Below are 20,370 nucleotides of genomic sequence, written 5' to 3' on the forward strand. Positions count from 1 at the left end.
AATTAAATTATGGGGTTTTACATGCAAAAACCACGATCTGATTATGAGGCACGCCTTAACGAGGGACTCCGGAAATCTGGACCACCTGGGCTTCTTTAACGTGCACATAAATCTAAGTACATGTGTGTTTTCGCATTTCGCCCCCATCGAAATGCCGCCGCTGTGTCCAGTATATGAACCCGCAACCTCGAGCTTAGCAGCCCAACAGCATTAGTTTTACAGCACATAGAAGAAAAACGCAGCCAGCAACACGACTACTGGAATGTGCAACACATGTCAGTTTCATGGCTGAAGCACCGAGTGTCAGGGAACGGCCATGTGGGCTGAGCGCACATGGCCGAGCAGCAATTGTGCGGAGCAGCTGTGCGGAGAATTCTAGCACCCTCGGCTCGCTGCCTCTTCTTTCCTTGGCAGCGTACACAAACTGACAGCTACGTTTTCATTCATGTCACCATTCTAATGCTAGAAAAGCAGGCTGAACTAGCTTCCTGATTCCTGAAAGCCTCACAGTTGCATTCATTGCTCCGACAGCGACTATTAAAAATTTCATCATCTAATAAGGTAAATATTAACAATTTATGCAGCACTTTTGGGGCATGTTGGAATAGCAGGATTTAACAACTGGCTCTACATAATCGATCCCAAGAAAGAAACGAGTAAAACAAATTGCAGGGGCGCTGCAGACTGGAGAAACCTGTGCTTTCTTTATATTTGCCACACATTACACTCTTCAGTCTGAAATTGTGTGAAAAATGTGGGTTTTGTCAGCCTCCTGTGGCCCGTGCTATTTTTCTCGTACATCCTGTTTTTTTTTTTCTTTTTGGGTGCAAGTGATTATGTAATGGGAGGTCTTCGATTCTCATATCCCATTATATGACAAAAGCTCAAGATTTGAAATTTATTAAGATCAGCCCAGTTGCCTGATTAATTAGTTAGCGAGTGTTTGCAATTCCTAGCGGCCACTGGAGCACCCAATGAGCCAGCTTTTTAGAAACTTGGTACAGTAAACACACACGAAAGAAAAAGAAATGGTAATATTATTCTAAGCGAAATTATAAAATTCTATCGAAACGTTTGCTGCTGTAAACACCAACATGTATGTTTACTTTGCAGGTACACTTTATCACCATTCTGTTTTCTGAGAACGCCTCGATTTGTTTGGATCACTACTGTTTGGACCAATGTTAGGACCCTCTGTGGCACCAATGGCATTATGGGAACTATATGAGGATCAGTTCAGGTCAATTTTGGTTTTGGATACATGTGCTGCTGTGACATCCGAAAATTGTGCACTCCAGTGCTGTCCAGCCAGATATAGCGGCAGCCACGTGTTCCCACGATGACTTCACTTAGCAATCCTGCCATCTAGCTACTCGGAAAATGGCCTCTGGTTGATGTGGCTAAATGAAGTTACACTAGGCGGGGGTACCGTCTCCTCCTTCTGTTTTTCGGGCTTTATATTTGTCGCTTGGACTTCCGTTATCTGTGGTTCCAGTATTAAGCAAGTTAGAATAAATGGGCCCTTTTCCCCAGCTCTCGGAGATGAGGTCCTGGGCTGCAGCTTCCTTTGCCCCCCACCCCTTTAATCCAGCACTGGCACCACAATATAGTTAGCCATGAACGCCTCCCCCCCCCCCCCTCACCCCCTTGTTTGACATCCTGGTGGTTCAGCAACACGGACATGCTTAGACAGGTCACATAATGCAATGGAATATATTACGATAGTCTTGAGCTAATGTAGAAAAGGAGCAAAAACAATCTCTATGAGCAGAGCACATTCATAACGTAGCATAACGAGCTCTGGCTGTGGGATTTGTAGCCAGGCTTCTATGCTCAGTACACTGAAGCTTGACATTCACATACAAGTGACTACTGCTATCATATCTTCAACACTGTTTTTCAAAGGGCTGCATGCATGACTTTATGATACATGTCCTCAACATTCATACAGGTCTTGTAGACAAAGCTAGCATGTCAGTCAACATGACTTCAGGGTGTTTGAGCATGTGTCCTAAGGGAAAACAAAGTTCAGTCATCATTATAGCATTGTTAGCCTTGTGTCATTGCACTCTCGCCAATTAAATTGTTGGACTCAAGGTCAGAAGACGTTGCCTTTATATAGCGTGCTTCTGTGAAAACTACGAAAAATTCGTAAGGGAAAGCATGGGGAAGGCGGGAGATAGAAATTCAAAACAATGAGCAAACCGAGAACAAGGTAAAAGCGGGAGCCAACGTTCCGACAAGTGGACTTATCTTTTTCAAGGCCTTGAAAAATACATGTGCACTTGTCGGAATGTTGGCTCCCACTTTTACCTTGTTCTCGTTTTGTTCATCGTCAAAAATTCTTAAGGAATATGCCGTATAAATGAAGAATGCAAAGTGATATTCAAGCTGTGGGCATAAGAAACTTCTTGATTAATCAACTATAGGCTCATTAGACATATATTGCTAACTCATATACTTTAAATTATTTTTATTTTTTTTTATTTAGAAAATACTGCAGGCCTTGTAGTGGCCCTTGCAGGAGGGGCAGAAATACAGAAAAAGACAACAACATAACAAATTATTAACTTAATAAAGGGCATATGCTGTCAAATTGAAGAGAGCCATTACTAAAATCATGTCCTCAAACTAGGAGCCCCCAGATTAAACCCGATTGTGAGATATCTGTCTCCAATTACACAAGCTAATGCGTTGGTGTTGCAATTTGTAACTCCTTGAGAAAACCTCACTACACAGTTTGGGGCAATGCTACATGAGACATTAATGTATTTTGGTGCACATTTCGGGGACAGATACCTCAAAACTAATGCTTACGACCCAGGTTTCTTGAAAATGAGCATTACCCTGAGCAATGGCTATCATATCAGTTCAGTAACAACAATGTGCTGCCTAATGTTAATAAATAAAGAGAAAACTAGTGAGCACCAAGGAATTGGTGAGTATGTGCTCTAATTTATGAACCTATCACTAATTATAAGGATTTCCAGATGCCCACTGGCATAAACAAAATGTTGCAAAAAGAACAGCTTCTTTATCTCCACTCGACTATTGCACTGCCTTTAGGGAATCTTGGTGACCTTCATGGAAACACATGCCATATAGGAGAGGCTCAGGAATGATCAGCCTAGACAAGGGCTTGTGCTCATGTATGAGTGGGTTCAGCTTCCAGTGAGGGTGCTGTAAAAAACAAAAAAAGTTGCAGTTTCGCCTGAAGAGCGAAGCAGTGATAGTGACAGCAAAATTTTAGATTATCACACGATGTGTTGTAGTTTTATAGGCCGTGTAAATTGCAGTGAGCATTCGCTTACTGCCTTTAAAAACATAGTGTCACACGCTCAAGGTGAAACATGAACAGGCCTCACTCAATGACCGTGAACACTCTCTGCCATAAAGCTGGCGTGATGAGAAGTGGGGAGCGAATGTTTCGTGCTGTCTCTCACCTTACCATGTTGCTGAAACTTAGATTACGCAACCTCCAACACAAGGTGTGCAGGAAGACAGCAAGCATGAAGCCACCAGTCATCTCAGCTCACCCTTAATCCTAGCACCCGCCGCAGATTACCTCCAACATACAGCGCGCAGGATGCATATGCGCTCATCCGCGTAGACAGCTATGCGCTGCCACGGTATGCCAAGGCCGGGCTGGAGAAGCAGACACGTGCTATCTTCCCTTAGTGCACACTTGGTCACGTGGCCTCCAACGTTGGGCGCACAGGAAGATGGAGCATTTCAAGCCACCATCCCTCGCGGTTCGCCCTCGCATGCTTTCCCTTGCATCCGCGACGTACGGCGCACGCTGGCCGCTGATTGTTATCGTACTCTGACATTATACGGAACATGACAGTGATGGAAAAAATTCGCCTGGAGTGCTACTATAATTGCAATCGCTATAAAAAAAGGAACAATACTCACATGGCGACGATAGATGAAGCCCAGAGTTCCAGCGGCAAATTCGAGTAAGAAGATGAGGATCACCAGCACAAAGTACTGTGAAGCGAAAAACAAAAGGTATGCATTAAAAATGAACTTGCTGCATTCAATGTCATCTCCAATGAATGTTATCTCCAATGCCCATAGTTAGGAATCCGTGTTGTATTTGATTGTCTAATGACAAAGCTATGGCACTGCAAAAACATATGCCAATAAAACACACGAAAAACATGCATGGTCCAACAACGCTCTGCAGTACATACTAATTCACGGCTGCGTGCTTGTGCCACAAAACTGCCAGTGCGGCCAGCTAGCTAGTAGGCTAGCAATGCCAAGCAGGACAATCAGCCAGCCAAAAAAAAAGCACAGTAGAACAGCAACTGGTAAGGGCTAGCAAATACAGGTATATACAGGCTGGCAGAAGAATATCCATCCTGCTGCACATTATGATGCAGATAAGACAGAAAAATATTGCTGGTATAACTGACTATGCGCCAATTAGGGCCCCATGTACACTGTGCATCGAATGCACAGGTGATGCTCAGAAAGTTGTGAAAAAGAAAAGGCATAAGGTCACTGCCTGCAACGACTGGCTGCCATTTACTTTTTGTGATAAGGTGCATCTGCTATAGAATATAGTGACATACTTTTACACGCCCAATAATTACTAGCAGATATTCACCATTCGCATGTTCCACGTTTTGACAAGTTGAATATGTTCAAGAACTCTGTCATGTGTGCTACATTCATGGCAGCGATATCTGAGTAGCCTAGAACACCAGATGTTGCAGCTGAGAAGACTACTGCTCGTGACATAAAATAATAAACAAACATAGACAGGAGCTTTAGGCAGCGTTTATCCGTATGGTAGCCACAGCATTACCCATTGTGCAATATATCCGAGAGTAAGGTACACATTGCTTCTATGTGCTATTTATGAAGTTATTAACGCGACATTAAGGGACCCATGTCACAGAAACTCCGGTGTCGGCACCAGTGGATATGTCTGTGAGCGAGGTATATGTATGTGTCGCTCAGAAAGTTGTGAAAAAGAAAAGGCATAAGGTCACTGCCTGCAACGACTGGCTGCCATTTACTTTTTGTGATAAGGTGCATCTGCTATAGAATATAGTGACATACTTTTACACACCCAATAATTACTAGCAGATATTCACCATTCGCATGTTCCACGTTTTGACAAGTTGAATATGTTCAAGAACTCTGTCATGTGTGCTACATTCATGGCAGCGATATCTGAGTAGCCTAGAACACCAGATGCTGCAGCTGAGAAGACTACTGCTCGTGACATAAAATAATAAACAAACACAGACAGGAGCTTTAGGCAGCATTTATCCGTATGGTAGCCACAGCATTACCCGTTGTGCAATATATCCGAGAGTAAGGTACACATTGCTTCTATGTGCTATTTATGAAGTTATTAACGTGACATTAAGGGACCCATGTCACAGAAACTCCGGTGTCGGCACCGGAGGATATGTCTGTGAGCGAGGTATATGTATGTGCCACGCCTTGCTATAGGACAGGCGGTATATCCAGGTTATATTGCCATACCATTCCATCACTAAAGTTGCTCATACCTTGTCTTACGTTCTTGATAAAGTTATTTCTCAGAATTTTGAGATTGACAGCCCATGAACAAATGCCACAAAACAAAACACCGACAGTGCATGCCTTTTATGTTAAATATTCTCATACTGAAATATTAAAGTGGGAAACAATAACAGAAACCTGAAAATTTTTTAATTTTTTGCTGTGGCTGTGCATGAGGCCCACACAAGAGGCCGCATTTCTACCAGAAAGCTCGCCTTCATGCATAGCTTTCGCCGCCAGCGTTTCTCGGCAAACATTAAGGCTACATAAGCTACAGTTGTTAAGTGTAAGCGTCCTCAAATTTTTTAATTTATTATTTATTTATTTGGATGTTTTGTTTGTTTGAGTGATTTTTTCTTTTTGGTGACCGCAGAAGGCTCCGGCACCGGTACACATGTGCTGGTTAGTTGCGCAGTTTTCTACGGAATCACGCAGTGAAACCACAAACTTCTGCGGCCGCCACAGGAGGAGAGCAAGGAGGGAGCGTTCCACCGAGCGTCCCACCGCAACATCTAAACCTTCAGATGCCCAAAAGCTCCCACGCAATACCGTGCATGCGAGCAGGCCCGGCTATTCGCCTCCAAGCACAACTATGTATACAGACGATGTTACGAAGGCACACGTCTATGACGGAGCCAAGTACTACCTTACTTCAGACTGTCACCCACTGCCTACTTTTCACAACCTCGTGCAACAGCTCTAGATGTTTCATGAAATCTGACAAAAGATTTGTTTTACCATTGCAAATGCCACAACTGAAACTCGTAAGTCTGTAAAAACTCTGTTTGCATCAAATGTCTTTTTAATATCATATACGCCGCACCAATTGGTTGCGCGCGAGACCCTTTGCATGAAAAATTAAACTAAAGGCTGGAGCTTTACCTACCAAAAACCAGGACATGATTATAAGAAACGCTGTAGTGGCGGAATGCGGATTAACTCTGACCACCCGAGGTTCTTTAACACGCACCCAATGCACAATACAGGGGCGCGTTTTCGAATCTAATTAGGCGGAATGAAAAAAAAAAGATTTGAGTACCTCCCAGCGACAGCAAACAACATTACCTTGGCTACGTGGTGTTTGCATATTTTTAAATATTGGTGCACGACAGCTGGAACACCGTGGGCAAGGACAACGAAAGGCAGTGTTGCCTAGCTATTTTAGTCCCGAAAGAGGTCACTGAGTCTGTCTGGTTCGCTGCTGGCACGAACCACGAATTCGAAGCACGGACAGCAACAGACGATTCGTCTGCCGCATCCAGCGATACTCCTGCGGCTTGGTCAGCAGATTGGGTCGCGTATAGGTGGACGCTGCGTGCCGCTCGCTGGGCGATACTTAGGTGTCATCTCGGCTCCCGGGAGTCTTGGTTATTCTATCTTTTCACAGAGATAAAGCGCTACAACCCCGCCTCCGGCTTTTGAAAACACTGAGCCTATACTAGGAATGCAGCCAATGAATGGCCACATGCAGCATATACACTCACCGTGGCGAGCATGCACCGGCTCTGGAACCAGGCACCGCAGCAGCCGAGGAAGGCCACGAGGAAGGTGATGGCGCCCGCGGTGAGGCAGAGCCCGTCGGCGCTGAGCACCCGGTGCGTGGGGAGCAGCGTCGAGTAGCCGCCGTACGCCACGTGCAGCCACACGCCCACGCCGGTCACGCCGCAGCCCAGTATCTGCGTATGTGTACCGGATGAAGCACATGGCGCCTCGAATCTCGCCCGTCTGGGCCTCGCGTCTATCGGCTCACAGTGTGTTTCAAGCTTCCGTCCCCAATTGGGCTTTGATACACGTGCAGTGGGATACGAACAAGACGGCACTCGTCAAAAGATCGAACCCTGAGGACCCCTAACGTATATAACGCTCTTTGCACGCCCTATATACACAAAGAGGATAGAGAGTGAGACACCGCCTCATCGGGTCTGCGCAACCGCAGGCGTAGTACTAATACCGCACACAAAACACGGATTGATGACTACATCTGTCATTCGCAGCATGCGGCTTCGGAACTTTTTGACAGAGCGCACACAAAAGGGCTCGAGTAACGCTCAGCGCACACTATATACCGTATTCCTTGCAGCAGCCTCCTGTCTTTTTTTTTTTGTTATTGTTGTTTCTGATACTCACGTGTCTCTGTTTAATCTTGCGTCAATCGTCGTTAACTTATAATGTTTTTCTTTATTTCCAGTCCATTGCATAAGTGTCTTCGCAAATTGGATAATAAAACCTCAGTTGGAACTAGCGCTTGTCCTCGCCCATGTCTACGTCCTCGCTGTACACTTTCGAAATGGCAACTTCTCCGCCAGATGTTCAGCTCACGAAGGCAGCTTCGCACAGAAAAAAAGCAGAAAAAAATGTGGCAGAATCCATCTCACGATGACTATCGATGGTAATGTGTTAGCATTGAATCTACATAGCGACAAAACTTATTACCACCGTCGAACGAGGTATGTACGAGGCATGTACTTCAAAAAGGAGAAGGGCTCCTATTTCGCGCTTCCCTAAGAACACTCGGCGCCATCTAGCACCGCTGCCGCAATGCCTGGGCACGGCCTCCGAAACGCGTAGCGCGCCGGTGCGTGCGAACGCCAGTGAACGCGCCGTGCAAATGGGTTCCTCTCTCGCGCTTCTTTCAGGACACGTTGCGCCATCTAGTTGCACTGGTGCGAAGTCCGCGCGTGGCCTCTGAGACGAGAAGCATGGTGCCTGCGAATGCCGAGAATTGTTCCTTCGCTTGCCGCACGCTCGGTGGCATGGTGGAACGAGTCTGGCAAGATAGCCAGACTCGTTCCTTTGAGCAGAAAACTTCAACCACCACTTGTATAGTGGCGTACTCGTCTAATTATATTCAATGATGTATCAAGAAGAATAATACTGGCAACGGTGGCATTCACCTAAATTAAGCACAATGCTGGCTTCGAAAGGCGATCCAGATGCCTCCTCAATCCACGTAGACATTTGGTGCGGCACTCAAAAGATATGACTAGCCTTTTGTTTTACGACTGCGAGAATGCATATAAGCTTAGAGATGGGCAAATCCCCGAAGTGTTACTCAATAGCTATACTATACTTTCAGGTCTCGGCGTCGACGCAAGCACGCTATGAATAGTTTCGTTTTTCAAGAAAAGTCGCAGTTTCGCCTGAAAGTCCAAGTATCGATTGCGATAGCAAATCTGTGGACTGTCATAATAAGTAAGGATATAGATTTATCGGTCGTGTAAACTTGTAAACACTCGCTTACTAATAAAGTAGCAAGCATGGTGTCAGCGTGCACAGACAAGCATACATACAACTAGGAAAGCATATTTAGCGCCAGCAAACAAGGGCGGAAGGGAGACGACACCGCAATGCGTGTCGTCTCCCTTCCGTCCTTGTTTGCTGGCGCTAAATATGCTTTCCAAGTCAGTTTACCAACACGCCCAACAAATGGCAATACATACAACGGACTCGATGCCCGCCGACACTCGCTGTCAAAAAGCTGGCGTGAAGTAGAGCGGCAGCAGCTGCGAGCTGTCTATCGCTTCAACGGACACTGAGAGACGAGAACACAGAACACGCTAAGCTAGGAGCCGTCGGCCCTCCTAGACTCTGCCACAAAAGCAGATCGCTTTCAAGATAATGCCCCCGCCACAGCAGTTGCTGCCGAAGTACAACGTCCCCCTGCCTTCCCTGCCCCCGGTTCCTTGCGCGCAATGGAAGACGGCGCGCTTCCTCCCCGCTTTCCTCCCATGCGCGTGCGGGTTGAGCCGCGATCGTCAGCTCACCCTCGAGCGCTTTCACTCGCACATACAGCATAAAGCGCGCGGCGACGGCGTTACCGCCCTTGGAATTTATACGGAACATAACGGCGACGGCAAAAATGCCCCTGGACTGCCCATATGAATGCTATCGCAATAAAATCTCGCCAGAAGCTATTCCCTGCAATCGACAAAGGCGATACGCGCAGATTGTTTTTTCAGTGAAGGACCTCATTGAACTTGGCGTGATTTTCGGTTTCATTCTCTCGGAAAAAGACTCTGTAGTAGTCCCTTGCTTCCCTAAGCTCTCACTTTATTTGGAAGCCTCTAATGATGGGCTGTCAGGATTGTACAGCATAGACGTTTGAACTTCTAGAGCAGCGTCTTGAAGTTGAAGCTTCGATCCATTAATCGTTCCCTCAGACGTTCGGCTTCCATCTCACTGTGGTCAATCCGCAACGTGAGAACGACCACGCTGTGATCAAAGTAGCACCGAAGAGAAACAATAAATCAGCTTATGTTGATAATGTATACTTCGAAAACTCTATTTTGCTTAATTTCACCAGAATCGGTTGATTATTACAAGAAAATTTGATGTCGAAAGCCACATTTCTTAAATTTCGCGCCCAGACCTCAACGCCGGGACGTCGTGTGACGTCACAAATTTCAAATGCTCTCTCTCTCTCTCTCTCTCTCTCTCTCTCTCTCTCTCTCTCTCTCTCTCTCTCTCTCTCTCCACGTTGGCTCCATGAAAGTTCCAGAAACTTGCTAGGATGAGTATTTGGCTTCTTTAGAACACAATATTTTGCTCAGCGTCGCCAGGTACATATCTATCGATAAACAATAAGTGACTACTGGCGCTAGCAGACGCCGTCAAAATTTATGACGTTATGGCGCGCTGGTGCGGAAACTCGGGTACCTCGATTAGGAACTTAAACATGGCGTTGCCACCGCTTTCCGCATGGAGGAAGGAAACTCAGGAGGGACCCTGACGTCACTCTTTGTGAAGCTAAAGTGAAGCCGGAAGTTGGCGTTGCCCATGACATTGCTCCGCCTATCGGGCCAGCTCTCCTCTCTTGTTTACATTTCTCGCGGAACCACGCCGGGCTGCTCGGACGCGCGTGCTCCACAGCAGTACTAAACAAAAATATGAAATCGCGATGCCTCATTGCATTACCGTTGCCGAAGCCATGTTGAAAGAAGTCCATAACGAACTTCGCAAATTGGGCCATGAAGTCAAATCGGCTGCTTTTACCGGCTTTTATGAAAGTAAACATGCCTCATAAGGCCTGCCAACTGAAGTGTTCCCATCAACCGTAAGCACCGGCCGCTGCCCAGTTCTTGCGTGTTTTTAAAGAAAGGTCACCTTTATCGCTTACTTGCTTTTCTCTGCTTGGGCTTCCTGGGCCTCTCAGACGGTCTTGCGAGCTAGACGTCTGGCGATATGAAAAAAAATGTACACATTCCCATTGTACTGCAAGAACGCACTGGAGACACGTACGACACACGGACCTATTTGCGATCCATTTGGAGTTTATGAGCACAAACACATATTCTCGCTGTGGCTTGAGGAATCGTCGTGCTTTATTGAACAAACTTCGGGTGGCCGCGCACACTACGACAGTGCGCCGGCGAGGAGGCAGAATGCCATTTCTGACTCCGCGTTTAGATTCATTGACTGCGACGTGAGGAGCCTTCTTCCCACGGTAAGTGAAGCTTCACGGAACCAATGTTTTGCGATATCCGGCGCACGATGCAGAACAGTTCGCGCGTAGAACCAGCCTACGTACGACCATGAAACAGCCGTTTCATGTGTTCTCGGACGTAGTACGTTCTCTGGAGCCTTGCTCACATCTTGCAGCGCATCCACTAACCTTCACTTCCCTGCGCGCTTCTAGCGCGCACAGATAAGATACGCCTTGTCAGGATTGGGGGCTCAATCCCATAGCTCGTGATCCGTTCTCAAAAGTGGAGTCCGGCATGAATTAGAAGGTAGCTGGCCCATGCCGTCGTCCAACTTATCTACGCTGAGGACGTTGATGAAGGGAAGGACTGCTTCTCATCGAGAACGAGGAATACGGGTTTATTTACAGTATTTACATGCAGTTCATCAGTCTAGCATGACTGCGAGAGAAAGTACGCCAGTCTAACAAGACTGCTTGAGAGAGTGTCTCAGTCCAACATGACTGCTTAAGAAGAGTGTGTCGAGCATCCGCACAAGAGCCGTTTATAAACACTCGGTCCTCCCTCCCCCGATTCCATGGTGGCGGAAACGTTCGTCCGTCCAGTCATCTTAAACACGCCGCCTCTCCGCGGGACGGTTTACACACACGCACGCACACACACACACACAGGTGCACGGTCCGGAGCCGACGTCGGAGGAGCTTCGTAGAACTCGGAGCCGACCCGAGCAGTGCGCCCGGATAGCCTTTGTCTTGCGTCTTGGTCGGCGCGTGGGATGGGGTCTCCGACGAAGTTCCCGCGGCAACTACCCCACCCATAGCAGATCAGGTCCACGTTGGGGAGTTCGGTAACAATAGTTGGCCCGCCGAACTCATTCAGTCACAATGGCGACGAGGCTAGAGCGTAACGGTGGCGTTTCTTGAAAGTTGACGCCGCCGTCGTCGCAACTGGCTGGCAACACTTGCACCACAGCTGGGCCGTTCTTAACAGCCTGCGGTAGGGAGGATTCGTTTCTTAAGTCAAAGCAGCCGCTTCTTTTCCATCTTCCAGGATAAAACATCGGCTGGCCGACGCACGGTGCCGAGGGCCGCAATATGCACATATTCAGCGTAACGCTCTATCAACACGTGTATTGAGATACACCTGTGCAGGTGCGCATGAACCTCGAATGCGCTCTGCTTAAAAGACTTCGTGCTGTCGCGAGTACTGCGAGGAACAAGCAACAGTTAAGCAACATGTGTTTTAATATGCACAAAAGCCAGTTGTTACTGAACACGCACTATGCATTGTTCTACGTGCCGCAAATGCACCATGTGCTGTCAAAAGCAGGAATAACTGACCTGCAAGGCGTTCATTGTACAGATTCTGAAACGCATCGGTTTCGGCCTGCGATGGCACGTTAGCAGGATTCCGCCAAAGAGGGCAAAATTTTCCGCAGATATTTTTCGTCCGTTGCCAATGCCGTGGCGCGGTGCATTGCGTACAGTGTTGGATGCGCGTTCATTTCCCGTACTTTAGTTCCTCCTGTCCCACCCGGCCACAGCAACATCCGGTAAAGCACGGTCCAGATAACATAGCGCAACAACACACGGAGACCAACGCAAACCTACCCGCACGGCGCCTTTGCCACGGTACGAAACCTACGGAGCAACACGTGTGAGCGTACAGAATAACAAAGCCGCCATTGTGGCCCGAAAGGCGGGGTCCCCCGCTACAGCAAAGAAATAAAAAACAGCAAAACAAAGGAGAACCTACTACGTCATTTCCTCCACACTTTTGTCCTAGCGCGCGGAGGGGGTAGGGCCTCTCCTCAGTTTCCTTCCTCCATGTTATTGACCCAAATAAATCACTTTTTTCTTTTATGTTGCTTTAAACGTCCGCACAAACTACTGCCCAAACCTGACGACCAGCAAGCACGCCGACAGAGCGCCAGCCGCCCCCTTCCCCCCAACCACAAACGGCAGTACAAAGCGGCAACTTTTTTCATGCTCGGCACGTGAAAATTTCGATAGCCGCAAGAATGTTTCAGCGAATAAAAAAAGTAATTACCTATCGTAGAATGTCATCGTCTCGCCGTAAACGGTGGAAACATTTCTCATGGTCCCTCGTCTGCAGTTCTTATTTAGCTATAACACATGTTTTATTAAAACTGTTTTATTGCGGTGCTTTCTTCTACTGTGAATAGCATTCTTCACCTACTGCAGCCGTTTTGAGTCTGTCTGTCTGTCTGCCTGCCTGTCTGCCTGTCTGCCTGTCTGTCTGTCCCTCCGTCCATCAGTGACGAACTCGTCCCTCTGCCACCATGGTGGACCTTGCAGTGTACATAAAGGAAGTTTCATTCGGCATTAAAACGTCCGTCTGTCCGTGTCCATCGTCTCTTACACCTACCCAGTGTCGCAAGTTATCTACCTGCCTGAATATGTGCCCCCGATCGCGGTGTCGTCGTGGTCGTTCCATTGGCGTCATTCCAGCTTCGTGATCTGACTCTCGTCATGCGGTACTTCTACAGCCTTCTACTACGACCCAATGGTCCAAGTTGTATAATAGCTTGGGCCACTAAGTTCGGGGTCGTGATGCCGTCGTAGTCGTTGCATCGTCGTCACTCCAGTTTTGTCATCGAACTCTCATCCTGCCGTCGTCATCACGACATCATCGCCACAAAGTCGTTGTCATGCCGTCGACGCTACACTGTCCTTTTATAATTGTCCTCACTTCAGTAACCATTTAATTATTGTCATACCAACTTCGTCTTCCCATCGACATCAATTTTTCTTCGTCATCATCATCATCATCATCAGCCTGGTTACGCCCATTGCAGGGCAAAGGCCTCTCCCATACTTCTCCAACTACCCCGGTCATGTGCTAATTGTGGCCATGTTGTCCCTGCAAACTTCTTAATCTCATCCGCCCCCTTAACTTTCTGCCGCCCCTGCTACGCTTCCCTTCTCTTGGAATCCAGTCCGTAACCCTTAATGACCATCGGTTATCTTCCCTCCTCATTACATGTCCTGCCCATGCCCATTTCCTTTGCTTGATTTCAACTGAGATGTCATTAACTCGCGTTTGTTCCCTTACCGAATCTGTTCTTTTCTTATCCCTTAACGTTACACCCATCATTCTTCTTTCCATAGCTCGTTGCGTCGTCCTCAATTTAAGTAGAACCCTTTTCGTAAGCCTCCAGGTTTCTGCCCCGTAGGTGAGTACTGGTAAAACACAGCTGTTATACAATTATCTTTTTAGGGATAATGGCAACCTGCTGTTCATGATCTGAGAATGCCTCCCAAACACACCTCAGCCCATTCTTATTCTTCTGATTATTTCAGTTGCATGATCCGGATCCGCGGTCACTACATGCCCTAAGTAGATGTATTCCCTTAACACTTCCAATGCCTCGCTACCTATCGTCAACTGCTGTTCTCTTCCGAGACTGTTAAAGATTACTTTAGTTTTCTGTACATTAATTTTTAGACCCACCCTTCTGCTTTGCCTCGCCAGGTCAGTGAGCATGCATTGCAATTGGTCCCCTGAGTTATTAAGCCAGGCAATATCATCAGCGAATCGCAAGTTACTAAGGTATTCTCCATCAACTCTTATCCCCAATTCTACCCCCAATCCAGGTCTCTGAATACCTCCTGTAAACACGCTGTGAATAGCATCGGAGAGATGGTATCTCCCTGCCTGACGCCCTTCTTTATTGGGATGTTCTTGCTTTCTTTATGGAGGACTACGGTGGCTGTGGAGCCGCTATAGATATCTTTCAGTATTTTTACATACGGCTTGTCTACATCCTGATTCCGTAATGCCTCCATGACTGCTGAGGTTTCGACTGAATGAAACGCTTTCTCGTAATCAAAGAAAGCTATATATGTAAGGGTTGGTTATATTGCGCACATTTCTCTATCACCTGATTGATGGTGTGAATATGGTCTACTGTTGAGTAGCTTTTACGAAATCCTGCCTGGTCCTTTGGTTCACAGAAGTCTACGGTGTTCCAGATTCTATTTGCGATTACCTTAGTAAATACTTTGTAGGCAACGGAAAGAAAGCTGATCGGTCTAATTTTTCAAGTCTTTGGCGTCCCCTTTCTTATGGATTAGGATTATGTTGGCGTTCTTCCAAGATTCCGGTACGCTCGAGGTCATGAAGCATTGCGTATACAGGGTGGCCAGTTATTCCAGAAGAATCTGCCCACCATCCTTGAATAAATCTGCTGTTACCTGATCCTCCCCAGCTGCCTTCCCCCTTTGCACAGCTCCCAAGGCTTTCTTTACTTCTCCCGGCGTTTACTTCCGGCGTTACACAAATTCCTGTAGACTATTCTCTCTTCCATTATCGTCGTCAGTGCCACAGGTACTGCATAAATCTCTATAGAACTCCTCAGCCACTTGAACTATCTCCTTAATATTAGTAATGATATTGCCGGCTTTGTCTCTTAACGCATACATCTGATTCTTGCCAATTCCTAGTTTCGTCTTCACTGCTTTTAGGCTTCCTCCGTTCCTGAGAGCATGTTCAATTCTATGAATATTATACTTCCTTATGTCAGGTGTCTTACGCTTGTTGATTAACTTCGAAAGTTCTGCCAGTTCTATTCTAGCTGTAGGGTTAGAGGCTTTCATACATTGGCGTTTCTTAATCAGATCTTCGTCTCCTGCGATAGATTACTGGTATCCTGTCTAACGAAGTTACCACTGACTTCTATTGCACACTCCTTAATAATGCACATAAAATTGTCGTTCAATGCCTGCCCAACACTAAGGTTCACTCCTGAGTTAAAGCCGAATATCTGTTCTGTAGCTTGATCCGGAATTCCTCTATCTTCGCTCTTACCGCCAACTCATTGATCGGCTTCTGATGTACCAGTTTCTTCCGCTCCCTCCTCAAGTCTAGGCCAATTCGAGTTCTCACCTTCCTATGGTCACTGCAGCGGGCCTTGCCGAGCATGTGGCACGTGAGCGCCATAGCAAAGTGGTATGACATCGCAGTAGGAGGCACATAGCTGATGCGACGAGTCTCAGAATTAGCACAATTTGTGTGTTAAACGTTACTTCAGGAATATGGTCTGTCGCTACATTTCTGGATTTCTATTCGCATTACCGCCGGCAGCCACCGTGAAATAAATTCTGCCGTAATTTTTCTGTCTCACTTTCAGTATTATTAACGCTCTTACCGGAGAGGAGCGTGCAGAGAGGACTGTGCAGGAGCGGAGGGCAGACATAACTATTGAAGAAAATACTATCGCGGAGAACTTTCTGTGGCAATGAAACTACGGACGCAGGAAAGGGCGCACACGTAAAAGCGAAAAAACAGTCCCACATTCTCATCCGCGTTAGTTTAGGCCACGAAAGAGAAGGCTTAAGCACATTATATTTACAACGCAAAGTAACGTTAAATAAAACACGGAGTCTTAAATTTGACTTGCTGTTCTGCTCTTCCCATCCGCGTTTGGGAAAGTGCGAAACCACCGCACGTGGAATCTATATACGCCGATTCGGCTTGTGTTCCAAGAAACCAAAAGCGCAGTCAAGCTATGCCGGATTATTTGGCGCATTGACAAACATGTACACAAGCCGCATATCTTTCCCTTCGTTGCCACAGAAAGTTGTCCGCGAGCAGAGGCCGCGGGCTGGGAGACAGAAACGCTGCTCGACGAGCAATCTCGATCCAAGACGGCCAGAGGCGCAGCGCAGCACATGGGCGGAGTGCACAGCTCACCCAGAAGAGCAGGTTGTAGCAGCAGAGCGTGCGGCGGACGCACGTGTAGCCCGTCCGGCCCATGGCGCCGACTTCGGGGACCTGAAACACACCACACGGGGCGATAAGCTCGCAGCACGAACGTTTCATGCAGAATTTTATGCGGTAACTGCAAAAAGCAATGGTTATTCGAGAAAATAAAAGCAAGAGTATTTCGGGCCTAAGCACTCATCCTGCTAATAATGACGGCATTTTGCATATTATCCAGGCTCGTGTGCGAGGTGTTTGTGTCGGGCGGAGTATTTTAGTTTTACAGTTCCCGCTTCCGTGAAACTTTCATCCCGACATAAAAATGTGCATACTCATAGATGCATTCACACGCATTACAAGTTGAAGTGCAAACGCGCTACCGAGCAACAAGAACGCACGATGGAAATGACGATGGATAACGGGTAAATTTGTTAATTTTCACTTTTCCATCCTGTTTGGCTGTTGCCTTGGCTCTCTCCCTTATTAGATCGTTTAATTTCTCAACTCCTTGCGACTCTTGTTTCCAGTTGCCAATTTTGCACGAAAAATACTGTACAATAAGGGAAAAACCAGATGATGTAATGGATGACAGTCATATTGTTTGTGTGTTTAAGGTTTATTGCAGGGTTTGATTATGGATGCTGTCTCGCATTATTCTATTTTTCACCTTGTGTAACTCATACCACGGGTATACGGTTCCGAGGATCTGCCAGCGTCGCGGCGAGCGGTCACTCGAGGAAATAATGCAGCAAAAGGAAAAGTTAAACGCAACGGGCGTTTTCTCCGGCCGCAACTAGTTTCTCGAGCATACAGACCAGCTGATCACGAATCGAATCCCTTTCCTAGTCCCTGGATCAGTCTAGACAAAGAAGGTTGAACTAAAGAAGCAACAGCGATGCACGTGACCGTTGAATAGATGGTGACAACTGAACGCATTCCCCCCTCATCATCTTTTAAGAGATTCAATACATACAAGCATTTGTCTCGCAAACCAGATTTATTTCAAGGGAATTTTCCACGTCTCAATAATTTCTCTCGTCGTATTCGAGTGCTGATTGCCGTGTTATAGTTTGTTAACGAAGCTTCCCCTCAAGTCTAAATGTTGTAAGGCGGTTTGTCGTGTGCGTATCATGGCCACGCATGCTTATATCGCCTTTCCGTTTCTCTACCACGGTTGCGCTTTAAAACCACGGCGCTGCAAGTTTGCTTTCCTTTCCTTCCCTCTTCTCCGCCCTTAAACTGGCTCTCTTAACTACTACACGCAGAGGCAAGAAACAGCGCGCGCTTTAGATCCTATAGATGAGATGAATATTTACAATTATTATTAGGGTTATAATTATATTCAAGTGCTGATTGCCGTGTTATAGTTTGTTAACGAAGCTTCCCCTCAAGTCTAAATGTTGTAAGGCGGTTTGTCGTGTGCGTATCATGGCCATGCATGTTTATATCGCCTTTCCGTTTCTCTACCACGGTTGCGCTTTAAAACCACGGCGCTGCAAGTTTGCATTCCTTTCCTTCCCTCTTCTCCGCCCTTAAACTGGCTCTCTTAACTACTACACGCAGAGGCAAGAAACAGCACGCGCTTTAGATCCTATAGATGAGATGAATATTTACAATTATTATTAGGGTTATAATTATATTCAAGTGCTGATTGCCGTGTTATAGTTTGTTAACGAAGCTTCCCCTCAAGTCTAAATGTTGTAAGGCGGTTTGTCGTGTGCGTATTATGGCCACACATGCTTATATCGCCTTTCCGTTTCTCTACCACGGTTGCGCTTTAAAACCACGGCGCTGCAAGTTTGCTTTCCTTTCCTTCCCTCTTCTCCGCCCTTAAACTGGCTCTCTTAACTACTACACGCAGAGGCAAGAAACAACGCGCGCTTTAGATCCTATAGATGAGATGAATATTTACAATTATTGTTAGGGTTATAATTATATTCGAGGGCTGATTGCCGTGTTATAGTTTGTTAACGAAACTACCCCTCAAGTCTAAATATTGTAAGGCAGTTTGTCGTGTGCGTATCATGGCCACGCATGCTTATATCGCCTTTCCGTTTCTCTACCACGGTTGCGCTTTAAAACCACGGCGCTACAAGTTTGCTTTCCTTTCCTTCCCTCTTCTCCGCCCTTAAACTGGCTCTCTTAACTACTACACGCAGAGACAAAGAAACAGCGCGTGCATGCGATCGCATAGATGAGATGAATACATATATATAGAAAAGCATCAGTCATAGCTCTCGAAGTATAATATAATATAATATAGAATAGCTCTCGAAGATAGCTATTCCGGCGGCTAGCTTCCCACGCTATGCGTGCCGCCCTCGCACCTGTGAAAGCTTTTCCTAGACGCTAGAGCTATACTATTCCTGCGCAACCTTGAGCGATCGGAAAGCGCGTTTTCCACGCCTGGCCGGCGGAGAGGGGAGGCTTCGTTCCGGCCGCGAAGCCCTCCACACCCCCGTAAGCTGCCTGGTGGTGGTCTCGTGCTGACGATGCCCTCTCGGTGAGCGCATATTTCCCCCCTCATCTTTTAAGAGATTCAATACATACAAGCATTTGTCTCGCAAACCAGATTTATTTCAAGGGAATTTTCCACGTCTCAATAATTTCTCTCGTCGTATTCGAGTGCTGATTGCCGTGTTATGTTTGTTAACGAAACTACCCCTCAAGTCTAAATATTGTAAGGCAGTTTTCCTAGTCTCTAAAGCCGCTCGAGTTCACGCTGCTCCTCTGGCGGCCATTTTTCCAAGAAATTATGCCTTCCAACCACTCAAAATCGACTGTCGCGGACAACACCAGCCCCCTTCCACATAAGTATGAGGCTCGGAGCAGGAGCTATGGCGCTTGAAAGTAACCGCTGGCTTGACGAACCAACCGACTGAGCTACCTTTCCGGGCAACATTGAAGGATCACGAGTTCAAATCACAAGTTATGTTCCTTTTTCCCCCCCTTTTTTTTCTTTCTTTTTAATGTCTTTTCCTTCATTTTATCACTGTACGGAAACCCTCCTAAAAATAAAATTATATATCCTCAATTATGTGTGGCCACACATGTGCAGGTCATAAATACCAGGTTCTCTAGCCGAGTGCCATCCATGCGGTATAACCGAGCTCAGATTGGCCCACCTTGACTGATCAAATTGGGCACCACTGTAGGTTAAATGAGGCGTACAACTCCTGCGGGACCCGCCGTGGTTGCTCAGTGGTCATGGTGTTAGACTGCTGAGCACGAGGTCGCGGGATCGGACCCCGGCCACGGCGGCCGCATTTCGATGGGGGCGAAATGCGAAAACACCCGTGTACTTAGAATTTGGTGCACGTTAAAGAACCCCAGGTGGTCGAAATTTTCCGAGTCCTCCACTAAGGCGTGCATAATCAGAAAGTGGTTTTGTCACGCAAAACCCCATTCTCCAATTTTTAATTTAACTCCTGCGGGGACGGTAGAGTATCCGTCTCCAGTGCAAAAGGACCGTGATTCAAATCCCGGTGCAGCGCAATTCTCCACCGGAAAATACAAAAAAAAAACGTGTGTTGAGAAAATTGCACAAACAGGCCTGGAGTGCGGCCTGATCCCGGTGACCAGAACCGGTAACGCACTCTCTCACCAGAGCAGGATTGGCCACCCTGGTGCAGTACTGAGCCACAACCTCCTATATGAATACAACAATCAAACCCCGGCCCTC

At 46.9% G+C, this 20,370-nt stretch overlaps 1 protein-coding gene across 1 annotated transcript in view; it reads right to left on the bottom strand.

The window, feature by feature from the left end:
• The window catches only part of LOC142580080 (tetraspanin-4-like), a 56,285-nt gene that overhangs the window by 24,947 nt on the left and 10,968 nt on the right, over positions 1–20,370 (bottom strand). Inside the window, exons 2-4 of the mRNA XM_075690853.1 lie at positions 16,680–16,760; positions 7,029–7,220; positions 3,916–3,990 (exon numbers count right to left, since the gene is read on the bottom strand). Of these exons, the coding sequence (XP_075546968.1) occupies positions 3,916–3,990; positions 7,029–7,220; positions 16,680–16,760 (348 nt within the window). The remainder of the gene's footprint in view (positions 1–3,915; positions 3,991–7,028; positions 7,221–16,679; positions 16,761–20,370) is intronic.

This window comes from Dermacentor variabilis, chromosome 4 (genome assembly GCF_050947875.1).
Source record: "Dermacentor variabilis isolate Ectoservices chromosome 4, ASM5094787v1, whole genome shotgun sequence".
NCBI classification, from domain to species: Eukaryota; Metazoa; Arthropoda; class Arachnida; order Ixodida; family Ixodidae; genus Dermacentor; species Dermacentor variabilis.